This window comes from Coturnix japonica, chromosome 4 (assembly GCF_054131305.1).
Source record: "Coturnix japonica strain WE chromosome 4, WE-NBRP24, whole genome shotgun sequence".
Taxonomy (NCBI): domain Eukaryota; kingdom Metazoa; phylum Chordata; class Aves; order Galliformes; family Phasianidae; genus Coturnix; species Coturnix japonica.
In genome coordinates this window covers 44,084,823-44,101,802 of record NC_140666.1, presented here as the reverse complement: position 1 = coordinate 44,101,802, position 16,980 = coordinate 44,084,823, and the positions used below count along the sequence as shown (strand labels likewise).

The window sequence follows — 16,980 nt, the reverse complement described above, 5'->3', positions numbered from 1 at the left end:
TTCCTAAATTAATCTCAATTGTACTTTTCAAATACCTATTTTTTTTACCTATTTATTTTCAAAATGATTTTTAAAATTACAGATGTGCTAAGTAGAAATTTTAAATAAGCTTTTGTTTGCTTTCAGCAACGGTAAAAATATAGAAGGGCAATAATCAACGAAAAGAAGTTTAGGAAACTTTGAAGATGTCTAAGTTTCCTAACAGAAACTACAGAGATTAGATTTGTACTAACGCTCTGCCCAAAGGCAAAAACTGAACAGCGTAGCAAAAAATAGGCTGTGAAATAAACAGAAGAACAGGTGATATAAATTATGCATACCAGGCACCACTACAGTTTTACTTCTCTTTAATATTAACTACACTTTATATGTAAAGATAAAATATTGAAAATGAAATTACCTGAGGTAAAACCTATTATATTACATAAAACCAAAACTCCAAGTGCTTATGAAGTTCTTTTGGGAAGGCAAGAAAAAATGAAAGAGAGAACTTGAAGCCTGAAAACCTCTTAGAATTTTAAATGATAAAAGACATAGCAGTAAAAGTTAATTTTCAATTCTGCTGTTAAAGAAAATGATGTTTACAAATCAAGCTTATTCAAAGATCAGAGACATATGCCCTCCCAAATCCTACAGTTCTCAGTTAAGAAGGAAGCGCTGAGACATTAAAGTGGGTAATCTGATCATGAGCAGTCAAAACCATTCCCATTTTTCAAGATTAAAAGATGATACGATCTTGAATAACCATGCAAACTAATTTAGACCAAAAATTGTTAAAAAGTGTGGCTCAGCAGAAGGAAATTCTGCACTCATAAAATCAGCCATTATCTGTATAGTTTAATAGCTGGGAGCTGAGTAACAGAGAAGGACCTTTGAATGCATTATTCTCATAATGTCTTCCATGAACAACTAAAGAAAGCATTGCAAGTATTCCGGGCAAGGTGGCTGTCACCTGGCATTGCTGCAAAGGACTATTACAAGTCGTTTACTTAGATCTCAGAGGCTGAAAAAATGAGACTATCTATCTGGTGCCACCAGAAAAAAGAGCACCAAGAAGGGAATCAGTCTGGTCAGTGACATGAGAGCAGACAACTAGCTGTCAGAAAGCTTCCTTCAGGACAGGAGTATGAGGGAGGCACCTGAGTACCAGAGATACACAGCATAACAGAGGAGAGGGAGAGAGGTGGGACAAAAACCAAGATGCAAAATTCTCACGTAGGAAGAAGCTGTAACTGTGGTATTCACAACTGAATAAGCAAATGCAACCAGGAGCCAGAAGTAAAGATGCAAAATACTTACTTAGTATTTTGAAACATTCAGGAGGAAGTGAGCTTTAACCATCGATGAAGTTTGATTTCAGAGCTCTGAAAATACCTGTGAAAAATAAGCAATTTTTTGCCATTAAGTTGCTATAGCATCTTGCCACTCTCAATGATGGCTGTGCTGGCTAAAATACATTTTGTACTCGATAGCTTTTATGTGGGGTTTAGACAGCTGAAATCCACACTTGTTAGCAAGTGCAGACAAGAGTCTGCCACATTCAAGGAGACTTGAGAGCCCAAATTAAACCCTCAGAATTTCCCTCAGAAATTGTCCCCTCCAGAAACCTGCCCTCATGGCAATGTAGAGAAGTCTTTGCAAACCTTTTGCCAGGCTTTGATGAGCAGCAAGGGAGAATTATGCTTGCTGAAGCCTGCGTTAATGACTCCTGCTTGGTCTAGAAATTTAGGAAGAACTAACAGGCACTTGCCTCATTTGTCAGTTATGAATCAAGTGGTTTTAAACAATATTTTACTGGAAGGAAAAGAGGTCAACTGGAAGATAAGCTGGATAATCTACAGAAACTAACTACTCAGTTTCAGAAGCGTAGCCAAAGCTATTTAAATCTCTCTCTCTGTTTCCTGCTGAGACAACTGCTAGGGCAGCTGTCTACTCTCCTCCTCCATCAGTACTAACTCATTCACAGCTTGTCATTGTTAAGCCCCAGAGTTACACAGACAGGATGTGCCTATTCTGCAGTTGTAAGTTCTCATCCCAACCACAGCTGACCCCATAATGTGAGCTACCCTGCTGCTCCTGCTGGCTGCTCCTGCTCTTCTAGCAGTTCTGGCTAGCCACAGCAGTTCTGCTGACAGCTCTTAGTCTCTAGCTGTCTTCTCTCACCTTACCAAGAGTGCACCTATCACACTGGCCTACACATAGCTCTCAATAGTGAAACTTTTTATAACATATTTTCCTGTCCAATCTTTCCCACCTGGTATTTTTGCACCTCACAATTACAGTTGTAATTCCCTCCCCTCTAAGACACACGTACCTGTTCAACAAGAACACCTTAGATATGGTAAAAAAAAATACTGAGTGATCTGCTTGTTAGTTCCTTTCACTTGCTGCTCCCTTTACCAACAAAGTACTGCGCTGTATTCAGGATTATACCCCTCTAATGTCCTCTGGAGACACTGCTTGTCTGTTTTAGGCCTCAGCCAGTGTGCTGGTGCTTGAAGTCTAACGGATGCTCACAAAACTGAAGCGACTGCAGCTTTTTCACATAATCTTTTATCAGTTTCTTCAAATATTTGCAGGAAAGGGCATCAGTCCCTAATATTCCACCCCTCCGCTCTGCACTATTTACCTCCTTTTCTCTTACCATAAAGACTATCCTTGTGGTTTGATTGCCTGATTCCTTCAGCAGCTTCAGGGGTTGTGAGAGCCTCCCTGCAGCTTGGTCTTAGACCACAGCTACCTCAGAGACTGTACCTACCTCCTGACTGGGCACAAAGAAAGGCTTGTTTTTGTTCTAAGTCACAGCTTCATGGCTCACAAAGATTCTCTCGATTTAGATGAAACTATAGTAGACAGGAATCGTAGCTGAACAAGCTCAAAGGATGACATAGCAGTATAGAAAGACAGCTATTTCCTGTATTAAGTATTAGCAATGCAAAATTTACGTGTAGCCCCTCCAAGTAGCCTCTGAAGCAAACAGCATTTCTGTGCACGTGCAGGTATGCAGGGAGAGAAGGAGAAAAAAAAAAAAAATCAGAACATTATCAAACCGAATAGTCTTGTAGTAGTAGAACAAGCGGTATGTGGATTTAATTAGCTCCTTGGCACTGTCAGTGGCAGCATATCCTGTTGTCGTCCACAGGCAGTACACCAAAGAAAGCCTGCCCACTTGGCAGCTAGAGGGCTACAGATGGTTGGTAAAACTTCTGTCTGTTCTTGTTTACAGCCAATTTCTGGAGTGCAACAACAAGTGGCGAGACAAGCAAAGGCTTTCCTTTCCCTGGGAAAGATGGCAGAAGTGCAGGTCAGCAGACGGAAATCCAGTGGAGAGAAGTCGTGGCTGTGGTTTGCCACAGTGAAGTCTCTGATCGGGAAAGGGGTGATGCTCGCTGTCAATCAGGGGAAAGTGCAGACAAACGTGCTCAACATTGCAAACGAGGACTGCATCAAAGTGGCAGCTGTTCTGAACAACGCCTACTACCTAGAAAACTTGCATTTCACCGTTGAGGGAAAAGACACGCACTATTTTATCAAGACCACCTCCCCTGAGAGTGACCTTGGGACTCTGCGGCTGACCAGCGGGCGGAAGGCCCTGGAGAACGGCATCAATGTCACCGTGTCCCAGTCCACTACGGTGGTGAATGGCAGGACTCGCAGGTTTGCCGATGTTGAAATCCAGTATGGTGCGTTAGCGCTTCATGTCCGATATGGCATGACGCTTGACGAGGAAAAAGCCCGAATACTGGAGCAAGCCAGGCAAAGAGCTCTTTCCAGTGCCTGGGCCAGGGAACAACAGAGAGTAAGGGATGGAGAGGAAGGTGCCAGGCTGTGGACAGAAGGAGAAAAGAGGCAGTTGCTAAGTGCTGGAAAGGTACAAGGATATGATGGGTACTATGTACTCTCTGTGGAGCAATATCCAGAATTAGCAGACAGCGCCAACAATATACAGTTCCTCAGACAAAGTGAGATAGGAAAGAGGTAACACACTGGCTTAGCTCAGGCTGCCAAAGAGACTGTGTACCAGTGTCTTCTAAAAAGGAGACCAAACTGTTTTGCTGCATTACTACTTGAGCCTAAGCTTACATCTCTGCTCAGATTTTTTCTGTAGCACAATCTGAAACGGACTCTGTAATGAAAAGAGCGCCTTCCAGAAGAATGATACTGCTAATGACAAAACCTTTTTTGTTTTGTTTTTCTCAATGACCTTAAAGGTGATCTGCTTTAAAGAATATGTTTACATATGCATATCGCTGCACTCAAGTCGGACTGAAAAGTATTAAATTAAAAATAAAAAAGAAGAAGAAGAAAAGGCCTAAAGATTTTGCAACAGTCTGTCTGTTGTTCTGAGGCACTGTATGTAATTAAGATACAGACCCGTACAGTGTTCCCAAATATTACCGAATTGTCGACCTTTGCTTACGAGAAGTAGTCTCTCTCTCTCTTTTTCTCTTTATCACTGCATAGGATGTGGTATATATCTGTTAATTTTAAAACGTGGGACAAAATTTACTGTTTATAGACAACCCAACTGCTTTAAAACTGTGCTGCTTTCTAAAAGGACATTGGCACAAGTGACTTATGCTACCATGGGAATTTAATAATGGATTTTACAATGCTAACGTGCTTTGCCTTGGGGGGAATAAAACAGCAAGTAGAATCCTTGTTACAGATAAGCAAAGGAAACCCTGATTTTTTTGTAAATTATGTGAGACAAGTTGTTTATGGATTTTTATATGAATTACAATTTACTGTACATCAAATATTAGTCTCAGAGGAGTTAATTTATGTAAAGTGTTTAAAAAAGTTTATACTTAAAAAATAAAATGATAAAAACATGTGCTGTGTGTGATTTTTTTAAAGAAAAAGGAATTGCACCTTTTATGTTATAGCTGTACAGTATAAAGTATTATATTGTAGAGATATAACAGTGGTTACTAATGTCCAAAAGTGTTAATATTTTTGTATTAGGTTTAAAGCTGTGCATCTATCACTCTGCTGATAGGATGGAACACTCCAAAGTGGCTGGCTGAATCAGACCGCAGCTCCCTTCCTTCCCCTACCTCTCCTGTCACCCAGGCCAGTGCCACTTCATCATTGTTAGGAGGCACAGTAACCAAATAAGTCTCGTTTATTATGATGGAAGACTTTAATAGGTTGGGTTTTCCTTGTCTTTTTCCAGCCCTAATGTAATAAATGGACATTTATTCATACCAAGTGGGCTTTCTGTTGTTTTTTTAGAAGCTTTGTTTCACAATGGAGAGAGTAGTGTCTCAGGTGCTTGGCAAACTGTACGTAGAAGAAGAAGAAGAAATGGTGTAGTTTCATCCAGTTATGTCAACTTTGTCTTCTGTATAGTACAGCTCTTTTAGATGTTATAACTAACTCCAGATAGATAGAAGAAGCTTACCTCTGACCTGATGCTACGAAATTGCTCTTTAGGCAGGCAGGCTGTTCAGTAGGTTCATCTCCTGGGCCTTCAGCTGCCAGATCACATCCCATTACTGTGAAAACTGAATGTGGGGATGGAGAGGAAAGTCTAATCCTAGTGCCTAGTCTGCATCTCAACACCACTGCACAGATTTGGCATACTCTGCTCCAAGGTCCAGCGTATTTGCTGTAAGACATAACTGAAGCATGCAGCTGGTTCCTTATAGGAAGCCTGCAGGGGCATTTATGGCATCTGTTCTATATCATCTTGGCTGAAACCATTCTCTGAGCTTTACTCTCACGAGCACTAAATTCAGCCACAAAAACAAAACAAATATTTTTAAGATGAGACAAAATTGGGGTTTTTTGATGTTCATTGAAATATACACAGTTATTTCTATCCATGTATTATAATGACAAAACATAGTAAGTGAACGTGTCTTAACTATGAATGGTTCAAGTGGATGTAATAAAAATAGTTTTCTAACTAACTGCTTTGTATTCTGAGAGTCTATGGTATAACATACTCTAAATTGCACATTAGGATTGATTAACAGATTTGAATTTCTGCTGGCCAAGTTGCTACCAAATCTACAGTATCAGTACTGTTACTGTATGTGTGTATTTGGTAGAGCATACGGAACTAATTAATTACATATATAATGAATGCTAATCATCTATTAGAATGAAAGCACAGAATAGTTGTTAGTATTTTTACCCTTGAAGCCTAGAGGGCCCTAAATTTTGAGAGGACGGTATGCCAGACCCCAGAGATGTGTGATCTACGTATTATTTAAGATGTACAATGCTAGGTGTTTGCAGTTCTGTTGGGTGGCTCTTCCACAGCACTGTATTTAGCATGCTGTAAGTGCTCTCTGTCGAAATAGGCTCATATTCTAAATTATGTCAAATGTTTCTGTTCTGTTTGAATATGAAAAGCGTGTATAACGTATCAACAATGAAATATATCTATCTTCTACTTGACGCGTACCAGTTCCTTCTCCTTTGTTCTGGCACCAATAAACAACAAATTACAGTATCTGCTGGTGATCATTTTAAATAAAGTCAAATCAAGCCAATTAGTGACCTTGGTAGTAGGTATAACGAGCCTATTTCTTGCTAAAAAAGACTTGTGATCTGGACATGCTCCTGCAGGAAATAGTGACCTTGGGGAATATATAAACAAAAGAAAGATCTTTTTAAAGTTAAAATATGTGTGGTTAAAAGAAAAGAAGCATATTACAAAGAAAAAAAAAATGAAGAAGAAAAAAGAAAAGAAAGGAGATGATGAAGTATTTTAGGCAATGCCAGTCAAAATGCTATCCTGATATTTTGAGATGTATATTTCATCTGATTTGTATTGTTCTTTTAATTTGCCTTCTTAACTTTATATGTGTCCTGAATTTTCCACAAATTGATAACTATAGATTGCATCTAGGCTTTCCAATAAAAGCCAACCCAATGCGTGTGTCTTTGTGTGTGTTTATATTTGTCTTTTAAATCTGTATGCCAGGTATCACAGCTGTGCTATTGCTTTTCTGGTTCTGTTGGAAGAAACAAACTGATGCAGTTGCACTGGTGTTGATTCATGTCCTTCACAGTTGCTTCACAGTTGGCTGTCTTCCCTCCCCCCGCACCCCCCGTCCAATGGCTTGGTCTGCTAACTAAGCAAAGTGAATTACTCCATGGGATCTCTAAGGTGGCCTACTTTAGAGAAAACATTCAATATACTTCACCAAGTCAAATCTTTTGTAGATAAGGAAAAGCCAAAGAGCAAAAAAAAAGAAAGGAAGAAAAAAGAAATCACTTAGAACTGTTTCCTCGTGTCCTCCAGAGTAAGAAATATGACATATATATATGTGATTATAAACAATTAGGTTGGCACTGGTGGTTACATACAGACACTGAAGAGATCCTTCAATCTGCATTTGGACCCACTTTGTAGAAACTGCTGACTTCAGCACTACTGTATGTCAAGAGAATGCTTTGATTTCAGTTGGAATAGGCAGACTTCACCACAGTTACTTTGTAGTGACAACCTCAAGTTGATAACATGTTGATCCAGCATGAATCAGGTCACTCTGCTTAGCTAACTGTGCCCTAATTTTGTTGGGTTTTTTGTTTTTTTGTTTTGTTTTGTGGTGTTTTTCTTAAAGCCAGTAAGAGAGCTTTGTATGTTCACACTTGGGAGGTGAGAGATTTGCATTTGACAAGGAAAAAAATGCCAGTTACCACTGCCACTCTTCAGAGGCACTTTAAAAGTGATGGCTGAAAGACTGTAAAAGCAGAAACACTGCATAAAATAACAGTTTAAAGTGACTGTCTATGAGAGAATAGGCTTCGTTTGCAGAGAATCTGAGATGACAAAATGTTTGAATTCTGACTTGAGTTCCTGAGTTTAAACCTTGCGGAATTAAAACACAGTTTTGAATCTGTATGCTATTCTCGTAAAGGCACATCACTTATGTAGTTAAAAAAGAAAAATCTGAGACCGTTAATACCTTGGTTTACTGTTAATAGCTATACACATGGCCAGCTCCAGAACCTTTGCGAGGAAGTGGATAGTACTTTGGGGATGGAAAATGCAAAGCAAAGACATGTACTTGAAGCAGTTTCTAAGCAGCTTACTAGAAGCTGCATATCTGACACTTACTGGAAGCTGCCAAAGTTAAAGATAAGCCAGAGAGCATCACACAGTATCAACGGAACAGCACAGGCACAGTGAAATCATCCCAAACTGCAGAGCCACATCTAAACTGACCAGACCTATCAGCTTCTCAGCTGCAGCCAATTAGTGCAAAGTACTAAATACTCCACACTTGTAAAATTAAATTGATCTTTGCACACACAAGTTTCTGGGGCTCGCTGATCAAAAATAAAGTCAAAAAATGAAAACTAGTTAATTAACAAGAAAGTGTCAACAGTCATACCCCTAAGAAGAAGGAACACAACATCTACAGCTATCAAACTGATAAGACAGAAGTTAAGACTTCTAATTTTTCATCTGAAGTTTTTATCTTTTTGGTAGAATGACCGTGTGAGGCAAAATTTAACTGTGTAAGTGCCTAGGTTTGAACCAAGAAAGCAGTCAAAACACTGCTAATAGTAAAGCCCCACTCCTTCCTCACGGCCCTTTTTCTGGCTCAGTAGTAATGTAAATAAGGATGCCAACACTTGTAATTACTTCATGAACAAAGACAAGATGAAATGCAGCTCATCTCTTCATCTCAGGAAACCCATTTGTTGCACTAAAACTAATCACTCAGTTTTAGATCACTAAAAACGTTTGTGGCTTTTCACAGAGGAAACATGCAAAGGTGCAAAGGTTTGTTTCCCTTGCCACCTCCTAATCAGATGATACAACACTGGACATCACAGGTAGCAGTGTAAGGCAATAAAGGACCAAGAACATGCTCAGACACAGTCTGGCTGATTCAGTACTGAGACATGCTGGGGACAGCTGAATAGGGAGAGAGAAAGAGAGGTGTCCTTACCTGGTCTGAAACAGCAGTGAGAGTGAAGTCGCACGGTATCACACAAATACTGGCATGTGGTTGATCTCAGCAGTATTATTCCGTACATATATTCCTTAGGAAAAATATAAATACAAACTACATTATAAAAACAACAACAGCAAAGCCTGGCCTGATTTCTAGCTTCACAAACATATTCAAGTTTGAGGTGGTACAAGGCTGACATTAAAATAGAACCCTCAAGTAAAGATAAGTATACTAAATATTGTTCCCCACTTCTAAACAAAGCATGTTGAAAAGCAAAGGTTGCCCTTTGTAAAATATGTAAGTGTCTTATGTGCAATTTGGGTAGAAAAGAACAAGTGTAACAACACGGTGGGTCATTAGAGCATCATGTTTTCACAGAACCTACCTCATTGTATTCAGTAGTTCTGCTGGTAAAATTTCCTGCTGTTAATTACTATACAGTCCTAGGCAAATGGGGTAAACTTCTTAATTTACTAAGTGTAAATTCTGACGTTGAGGAATATAAATTTCTAGCAATGTACAGCACTTTTTTCCTACTATAAATGGACTTGAAGCTCATAGTAAGGTAATTATGCAGCTTAGAATTAATGGCATCCCCAAAGCTGTCTTAATAAAGCCTTCTGGGATTCAGGAGGAAAAGGAAGAGGTTCAGAAACAGAACAGGGCTGGAAGGCAACATGTTTCAGCTGGCTCTAGTTACTCAATCACACTTAAGCTGTCTGAGACAGTGCGGAGAGTGCCATGCATTACAGAGGCGCGCAGGAAATAATTGCTAACCCAACACAATGAAGTAGCTCTATATTCCAAGCCCAGGAACAAATCTGAAATTGAAATGACACAAATGGCTATCTAATGGACCAGTTAACCTCACCTCAATTTAAATAAATAAATAGGGGAGGGAAAAAAAAATAATGAACAGCATAGGGAAGGCTATAATAGACAAATCAGCTCAAGAATTAAAAACTGAGAATGACCATAGGCATGTCACTTGATGCTGTAAAAAAAGTCCTTCCCGTGTTCACTGACGGGAACTACTAGGGCAAATCTGAAAGAAGGAGAAGGGGCACAAGGCCATAAGACCGAGACCAGGTGCTGGTTCCCATCTTCTGCAATGACACAGTAGTACATACATATAAAAAAAATCAGCTGTGCTAACATCGGCAGATGACAAAAATTGATGGAGTGGCAAATAGCAGCTGGGGCAGAGCAGTCATACAGAACAATATGGATCACTCACTGAAGTGAGCCCATTCAAACAAAATGCTTTTTAATACAGGCGACTCCAGAAGTAAAAGATCTCAGAATAAAAAAATGCAAATCTCGCTATGAAAGGTATGTAGCAGCCTACAAGAAAGCAACGACTGGAAAGAATGAGGAGTGCATAATAGATAAATAATTCACTGTGAGATTCCAGTGCAATAGTGGTGGCAAGGAAGAGCTCATTGGGGTGGAGAAGCTTAATGAGATTACCAGCCTTGTTAAACAAGGGAAACAGGGAAGCAATGTTATCTCTGCATATGGCGCTGGCAACACTACTCTTGCATACAGTTCTGGTGTAGGCATTGTGAAGAAGCTGTTAAACCCTGGAGAGAATGCACATGGAGACATCACAAATAAATCTGAGGCTTAGGAGAAAAAAAGAAAAATAGGAAAAAAAAAACAGCTTGCACAAAAAGATTTAAACAACTTATCAGAAAAAAAAAAGTGGCAAAGGATGCCTCAACAATATGCTTTAAGTGCCTCCAGAGAAAACAAACAAACAAAACAGGGTACAATAAAGTGCTTCAAAGTATGGGAGGGGGAAGCAGTGGCCAGGAATGAGTTTCTGATGAATTCACGTCCAGTTGTAAATGAAGCAGGAAGGTTCCTAGCACTAAGCATGGGGGAAGAATTTACCAGAAGCTTTTGGCAAATCCAAGAAGGTTGTTGGAATGACTCCATTGGATGGCTGCTGATAGCAGTTGGGCTGGATGATGGCATGGCCCGTTCAAGCCCACAGCAGTCTCTAATGTGAAAGCTTTAACTCCCACAAACATCAGGCTTCTTCCTCTATACCGCACCATTCTCTAGACCTGAAATACCCCAAAGCCAACAAAAAATGACTCCAAAAGCCCCACCTTTCTAAACAGTGTGAGGTTGTAGGTTTTAAAAATCACCCTTTGGATTCCAGATACTCTTAATAGCAGCTGGTTATTAAAACTTACTAAAATAAACTCACTTCCTATCACATTCTTCCCATGAACAAAGCAGGATCCAGGACTTCCAATCCACCTGTTTGTGTCTCCAAGGTATCCAGAGGCAGTGCTTAGGTTAAAAAATAAAACAGACAAATCCTGTCTATGCTGACAGTGACTGCACCTTGCCCTGAGCACGCACTGCCCTCAATTATTGACTCTCCCTGCTGCTTCCCAGGTGTTTCATGCTCTGCGAGCCACGGTGAAGGTGGGACAACAGCCACTCATTACTTGGTGCAAAGTGAAGAGCCGATGCCTGCAGCAGCGCTAGGACAAGCTTGCATGCTGGCGGACTGCTGACCTATTTAGTCTACTTCACAACTAACAACCGATAGGAAATTGCTCACTCCCGGCTCCTTCCTCACCTCGCAGTGGAGCTCCTACTGTAAGAGAGGAAAGATTAAAGGGCGCTCCAAGCCCCGAGCGTGCTGCTCCTTGTCCGGGTGCACGGCCCTGACGCTCTTCAACGCGGTGCCTGAGCTCCGAACGGGGGCAGCGGCTCAGCGACCGGCCCGGCCCGGCTCCCCGCAGCGAGGCGCGGCCGTGGCTCGAGTGTCCCCTAGCGGGCAGGGGGAGAGCGGCCCGAGGTGGCCGCCATTTTAGCGGCTTAGGGAGGGCTAGCCGAGACAGGGCTCTCGAGAAAACATACGTAAATGAAGTGACAAAGAACCACAACGTTGAGATACCGCGACATTGAATAAATTAATAATGAAAAAAATCGCTAGATCCCACTTCACCCAGCGCAAGCACTTAGCAGCTCGCACTAGGCACCTAGACGCAGGGTAACGTTTGGTACCCACCCTATAAAGGCAGAGCAGGCTTCCTCTTCCTACCTAACACAGCGTGAGGTTTCCAATGCCCCAGTGCCCTGCCGCACAGCCCCGCTCCTCACTCCCAGTGATCTGCAGCTATGCCAGCACCACCTCATTCCTCACTAAATGCAGCCAAAGGGTGCCAGCTTGGCTGCTGGCGCACACTTTTATTAAAATACGTGTGTATTTTAACTGCATAGAAGACACTTTATAGGCGGCTTTCATCCGCTGCCAGCCAAACAGCACAGCACAGGGATCAACTGCTTCAGATGCAGAGCAGCGCTCAGGCTGCTTCTCTGGGTGTAGCTGGAGGGGATGGCCCTGCATGGAGCCACCCTGGTGCCTGGCACCCGGGCACCACGGCAGCAAACTCAAACACCAGGCCGACTGCCCAGCCAGCTGCTGTAGGGTAACAGCAGCTCAGTGGGGAAGAAGGAGAAGAAGGGCTGTGTGGCGTTTTGCTGCAAAGCATGTGCCTGGGCGGTTAATTTGTGATTTCACTCCTCCATAAATCAAATCAGATGCCCCTATAAATCCTGCTCCTCGGGAAGGAAGCAGAAGGGCAGAAGCTGCATGGAGCAAAGAACAGGGCCATTTTTCTTTTCAGTGGCAAGAGCACATCAGTGACACTCAGCGCTGTGCTAGGTCAGGCCTTCACCCTAGGCTAAGTTAATACCAACAACTCCTTCATCTAAGGTCAGGTAGCAACAGTAGCCTCCGCCCCCGTCCCCACCTCCCCCAACCTTGCACTTTCCTGCCTTTCTTTCCTCCTGTTACAATAGCAATAGCCTCAGAAGGAGCCGTGCTAATTAGTTGCTATTATGCTTCTTGGGTGGCTGGAAGAACACACTGCCTCTGACCTCATGCTTTGCAAGGTATCTTAACAGCTTATTACTGCTATTGCATGGCAGCAATGGTTCATTTTATAGTTACTTTGAAAGAGCCATTCCTCTAGTGCTGAGAAATAATCTAAGACTAACGCAGAGCCTCTCCAGAAGACTGCTGTTAAACTGTCTATAACCGAGTGTCCAAACGCTGCACAAAGCTGTTCCATTTGCTTAACATCGACTCACTAGCAATTAATATGCCTGACATAACAGCGCACTACAAGGCCCATAAAATCTGTAGCAGTAGGGGAGTGAAATGATTATAACATTTTTTTTTTCTTTTTTTTCAATAATACAAGACTACAGTTCAGGCACTGTAATCTTTTCAAAGCAAGAAGCTGAGCTGCATCTGAACAGCTGTTGTTTACTGAAGCAATAATTAGCAGTGAACCAGTCAAAATACCTGCTACCTTCCTAAGCATCTCCCTGCACACTGTGCCTGGAAGCCAAAAGGCTCTCACCTTCACACAGACCTTAGAAAAGTCTCACTTAGCTATCTTTAAAAAAGGACATATTTGAAATGGCAGTGCCAGCCAGCCTTATGCAATAGAATTAAACATACTCAACTCTCCGTGCACTAGTAGGCACAGACTTTAGCTCATAGCAGCTGGTGGGGAACAGGACATGATACCGATGAGGCACTGGGCACAGTCCTGAAGAATAGGCTCTGCTGGCTCAGGGCAAGGTCAGCTGCACTACACTGAAACCTCTGGGGAAACAAGTCTAAAGACATCTGACAAGTCTGCGAGACTCCTGCTCTTGTGGCTTAGTTTTAGAGAGCAGCAGAACAATAATAAGCGGGCTGTAGAAGAGAAGGGAATGTAGAGGGAGGTATGAGGCGTTTTGAGGCTGGACCTCTTGATTCCATTACTGGATGAAACCTGGAAATCTTTATAATATTCCACTGGGGGAAATCACAAGAAGAGAGTGAGACATCCCAAAGTAGCCACTTGTCTATTAATCAGGGCACACAGCTAGGCTGTATGCATCTATAGTCAGGAATCTGAGCCTCTGGGTTTTATGTTTTCAGTACACCTGCTAAGCTCCTGGCCACTGGCAACAAGCTATATATATATATATGTGCATCACTCTAAGGCTGGATGAATGCATGAGTACAGCCATACACATCCCAAGTAAGGGATGTAGAGGTGCTGTAGCTAAATCTTTCTAATGGCCTGCTGCTAGCCAAAGGCATAATCACATGCCTTCTTTTCATCTCTTTCCAGCCAAAGACTCACATGTACCAGCACTTACATCTGATCCTGCTGTGAGCCACTTGGAGGACCTACATTCACAGAGAAGTAAGCTTGTTCTTCTCACTGAAAATCATCCCCCATGGACCCTGGTTCTCTGCTATGCCTGCAGGTAGCATGAGATGAGTCTGCCCAAGTGGAAGATGGGAACAGGCATCCAGGCTTCACGCAAAGGAGAGACAAGGACAAGACCTTGTTGGCCAGGATCAGTTTAAGTGGCTGCCCCATAACAGCTTCTGTTACTTGCACCCTTTCCAGCCCAATAAAGTCTCTTAACTGAACACAAAATATACCTAGTGATAGAGAACACAACAACATCAGTAGCAGCCTGCAGCTCTACCCATCTGAGCTAGCAGGAATGGAAGTTCAGGTCTCCAGATTGATGATGGAGCACTGGCAGAAGTCCCCAAGGACCCAGGGAGGGCTGCCAGCTGTGCCAGGGTGAGTGGGATGCTCTACAGGCAGGCGGCTGCACCTCTCCAGAGATTCCCTCTCCTGCGTGAGAAGGCTTGCCTGCCAAAACTGATAGGTACATTTCCACTAACAGCTGTCAAATCTGTGGATCCTGATGAGAGAAGAAAAACATTTTGACAGAAAATTCCTGACCAGCACTCCACAATAAGCCAGAAACTGACTTATCTCATTACACCTGTAGTGCCTCAAAGCTCCCTTTTCTGACTACTTAAGTTGTCCTTCTGAGATGAAGCTCTGATGTTACAGACACAGGCATCCAACACAATCAGTTGTGAACTTGAGTTGCAGTTAAATAAAATACACTGCAAAGTTTAATTTTTTCCTTAGAATCACATTTTTTCCCCCATATTATCCAGAGCTCTGTTAGCTGTCATTCTGCCACTGGAAAGACAACTAGAGTGAGAAAAAAGCAGGAAATACAACAGAGCGATTTCACTAGATGAGCTCAGCAAAGTGAGAAATGGCAAACAGCGTGATTTTAAGTGAAGCCTTCCAGATTGAGACAATAGGAACTTAACTGTCCTTTCAGCGACCTTTACCACCCCGGAGCTGCAACTGCAGAAGTTCAGTCATTTTAAAATAAACACAGCAATATTTACATAAATGTAAATAAAATCAAGTCGCAGCATGCCATGCCTTTCAGGTCTATTAAGACATACCCCATGTGGTGTTGTGAGGCACAAGGCCAAGTGCTTTCAACAACCCAAGAAACAGAATAGCGTCCTCAAAGCGGTTGGCCTAGGCTGTTATTAAACAGAAACCTAAAATATCTGCAAGCAGAAGGGATTTGCTTTTCTTCACTCCCATTGACACGTGCATAAATCACCGTAGCTCAATAAGGAAGCTCAATTTGTTTTTCCAAAGTTCTACTTATTTCTCAGTCAGAGCAAACAAGAAACAGCCAAAACGCTACAGATGTGACACTAGCTGACAAACACAGGGAGATGCGGATCTGACAACCCATAGTTAAGGAATGCTGGTGAGCCTGGATTCTGCAGCCCACACTTTACTCCGGATCACACCATGTCTTAGCTCACCAAAACACGCAGCCACAGGAGCTCAAATAAAAGTACACCTACATGTGGAAGATTAAGTCTTAACCGTACCATAGGAATTCAGGTGATATAAGCCCCAGCAGAGGGTTCACACAGGTTCAGCTGCTGAGACTGATTGGATTTATGCAACCTTCGATCAAAACAGTTCTATTTCTCAAAATATTTATACTGTACAAAATTGATAAGACCAGTTAGAATTTGACAAACTCTCCACTCAGATTCCTGGATTGTGTTGTAGGATTAGAAGCTTTTACTACAAGATGCAGTTATGTTTTGCTTTTTTTTAAATCCCCTATTATTTACTAGTTTATAGGAACAGCCCAGCAATTCACAGTTGAGTATATCCCATCTCAATAACCCTTCACTACTAAGGTGTTCAAGCAAAACATAGCACAAACATTTTCTTAACAGAGAGGAATGATGGAAACAGTACAGGGGAAGGACCAAACGGTGTAACCTAGGCTTTGTACTGTCTTACAAAGAAGGAACCTCTGGCACATAAAGGGACCAGGAGGATGCAGGAGGCCACCCAGCTTTATGCTCTGCTCAAAGTGACTCTTAACATCACTTCCTGGGGAAACAGTTTCTGTGCATCACACTGCAGGCTTAAGATCTCCAAAGGGATTTGCTCGGGAAGAGCAAAAATAAATACTCAAGCTCATGCTGTGGTATATATCCAAAGCCTATGCCCTGGCACAGGTGAAGTACAAAAGCAGCCAGGCTCCCAGCAACAGGGATGCAGGCAGCCTCAGCACAGTAGAGAACAGCCCTGATCAGGAGAAGAAAAGAAAGGCTGAAAACAAATAAATACATTTTATAAGTACCAGCTAAAGAAGAGAATGTTAGTTAAATAAAATAAAACTTCCTTCACAGATAGCAAGGAAAGTGGTCAGGAAGAAAGCCTCAGTTCCTCAGTATGGCACAAAGCAGGCAATGTCACCAGGACTGGAGCAGGGAAGAAGGCTTGACTGTGCAAGCAGAGAAACCACACAGGACATCCTCTCCATCTGCCCCTTGGATAATGTCTTCTCTCTTTAGTATACCTCCACAAGACAGAGAGCAGTGAGGGTCTCTGAGATATAAGGTGCTGTCCCATCTTCTCACCAGGACTACAAACTTCTGTTTGTCTTTTACAAGCCTCCTAAGTGGGAGATGAGCAGGGCTGAGAGTCCTTTTTCCCCATATCCAAGCCACCAAGCTTTTCCCAAGTGTTTTAGCAAATGGCTGAGAAGACCTATGCACCACATGCTCACAAGACAAACAAACAAATCTTGCTAATGTTTTTTAATGATCTGTGTGCCAGATAGAATGCTTACTACTTACCCAGACAAAGAAGAA

General features: G+C 42.1%; 1 protein-coding gene and 1 long non-coding RNA gene across 37 annotated transcripts in view; one reads left to right on the top strand and one right to left on the bottom strand.

Moving 5' to 3' along the window:
- Nucleotides 1-6,889, top strand: part of TENM3 (teneurin transmembrane protein 3) — a 770,347-nt gene extending 763,458 nt beyond the window's left edge. For all 34 annotated transcript variants that reach the window (XM_085545060.1, XM_085545048.1, XM_085545077.1 and 31 more), the window contains one exon: nucleotides 3,227-6,889. In XM_085545060.1, coding sequence (XP_085401186.1) covers nucleotides 3,227-3,982 — 756 coding nt within the window. In that variant the 3' untranslated portion in view covers nucleotides 3,983-6,889. The remainder of the gene's footprint in view (nucleotides 1-3,226) is intronic.
- Nucleotides 1-16,980, bottom strand: part of LOC107313290 (uncharacterized) — a 45,325-nt gene that overhangs the window by 9,947 nt on the left and 18,398 nt on the right. Inside the window, exons 1-3 of one of the 3 annotated variants that reach the window (XR_014945323.1) lie at nucleotides 11,527-11,652; nucleotides 8,922-9,015; nucleotides 1,300-1,374 (exon numbers count right to left, since the gene is read on the bottom strand). This is a non-coding gene — a long non-coding RNA (uncharacterized LOC107313290). Of the gene's footprint in view, nucleotides 1-1,299; nucleotides 1,375-8,921; nucleotides 9,016-11,526; nucleotides 11,653-16,980 lie in introns of those variants that run through there. The other 2 variants (XR_014945322.1, XR_014945324.1) reach the window with 2 other exon arrangements.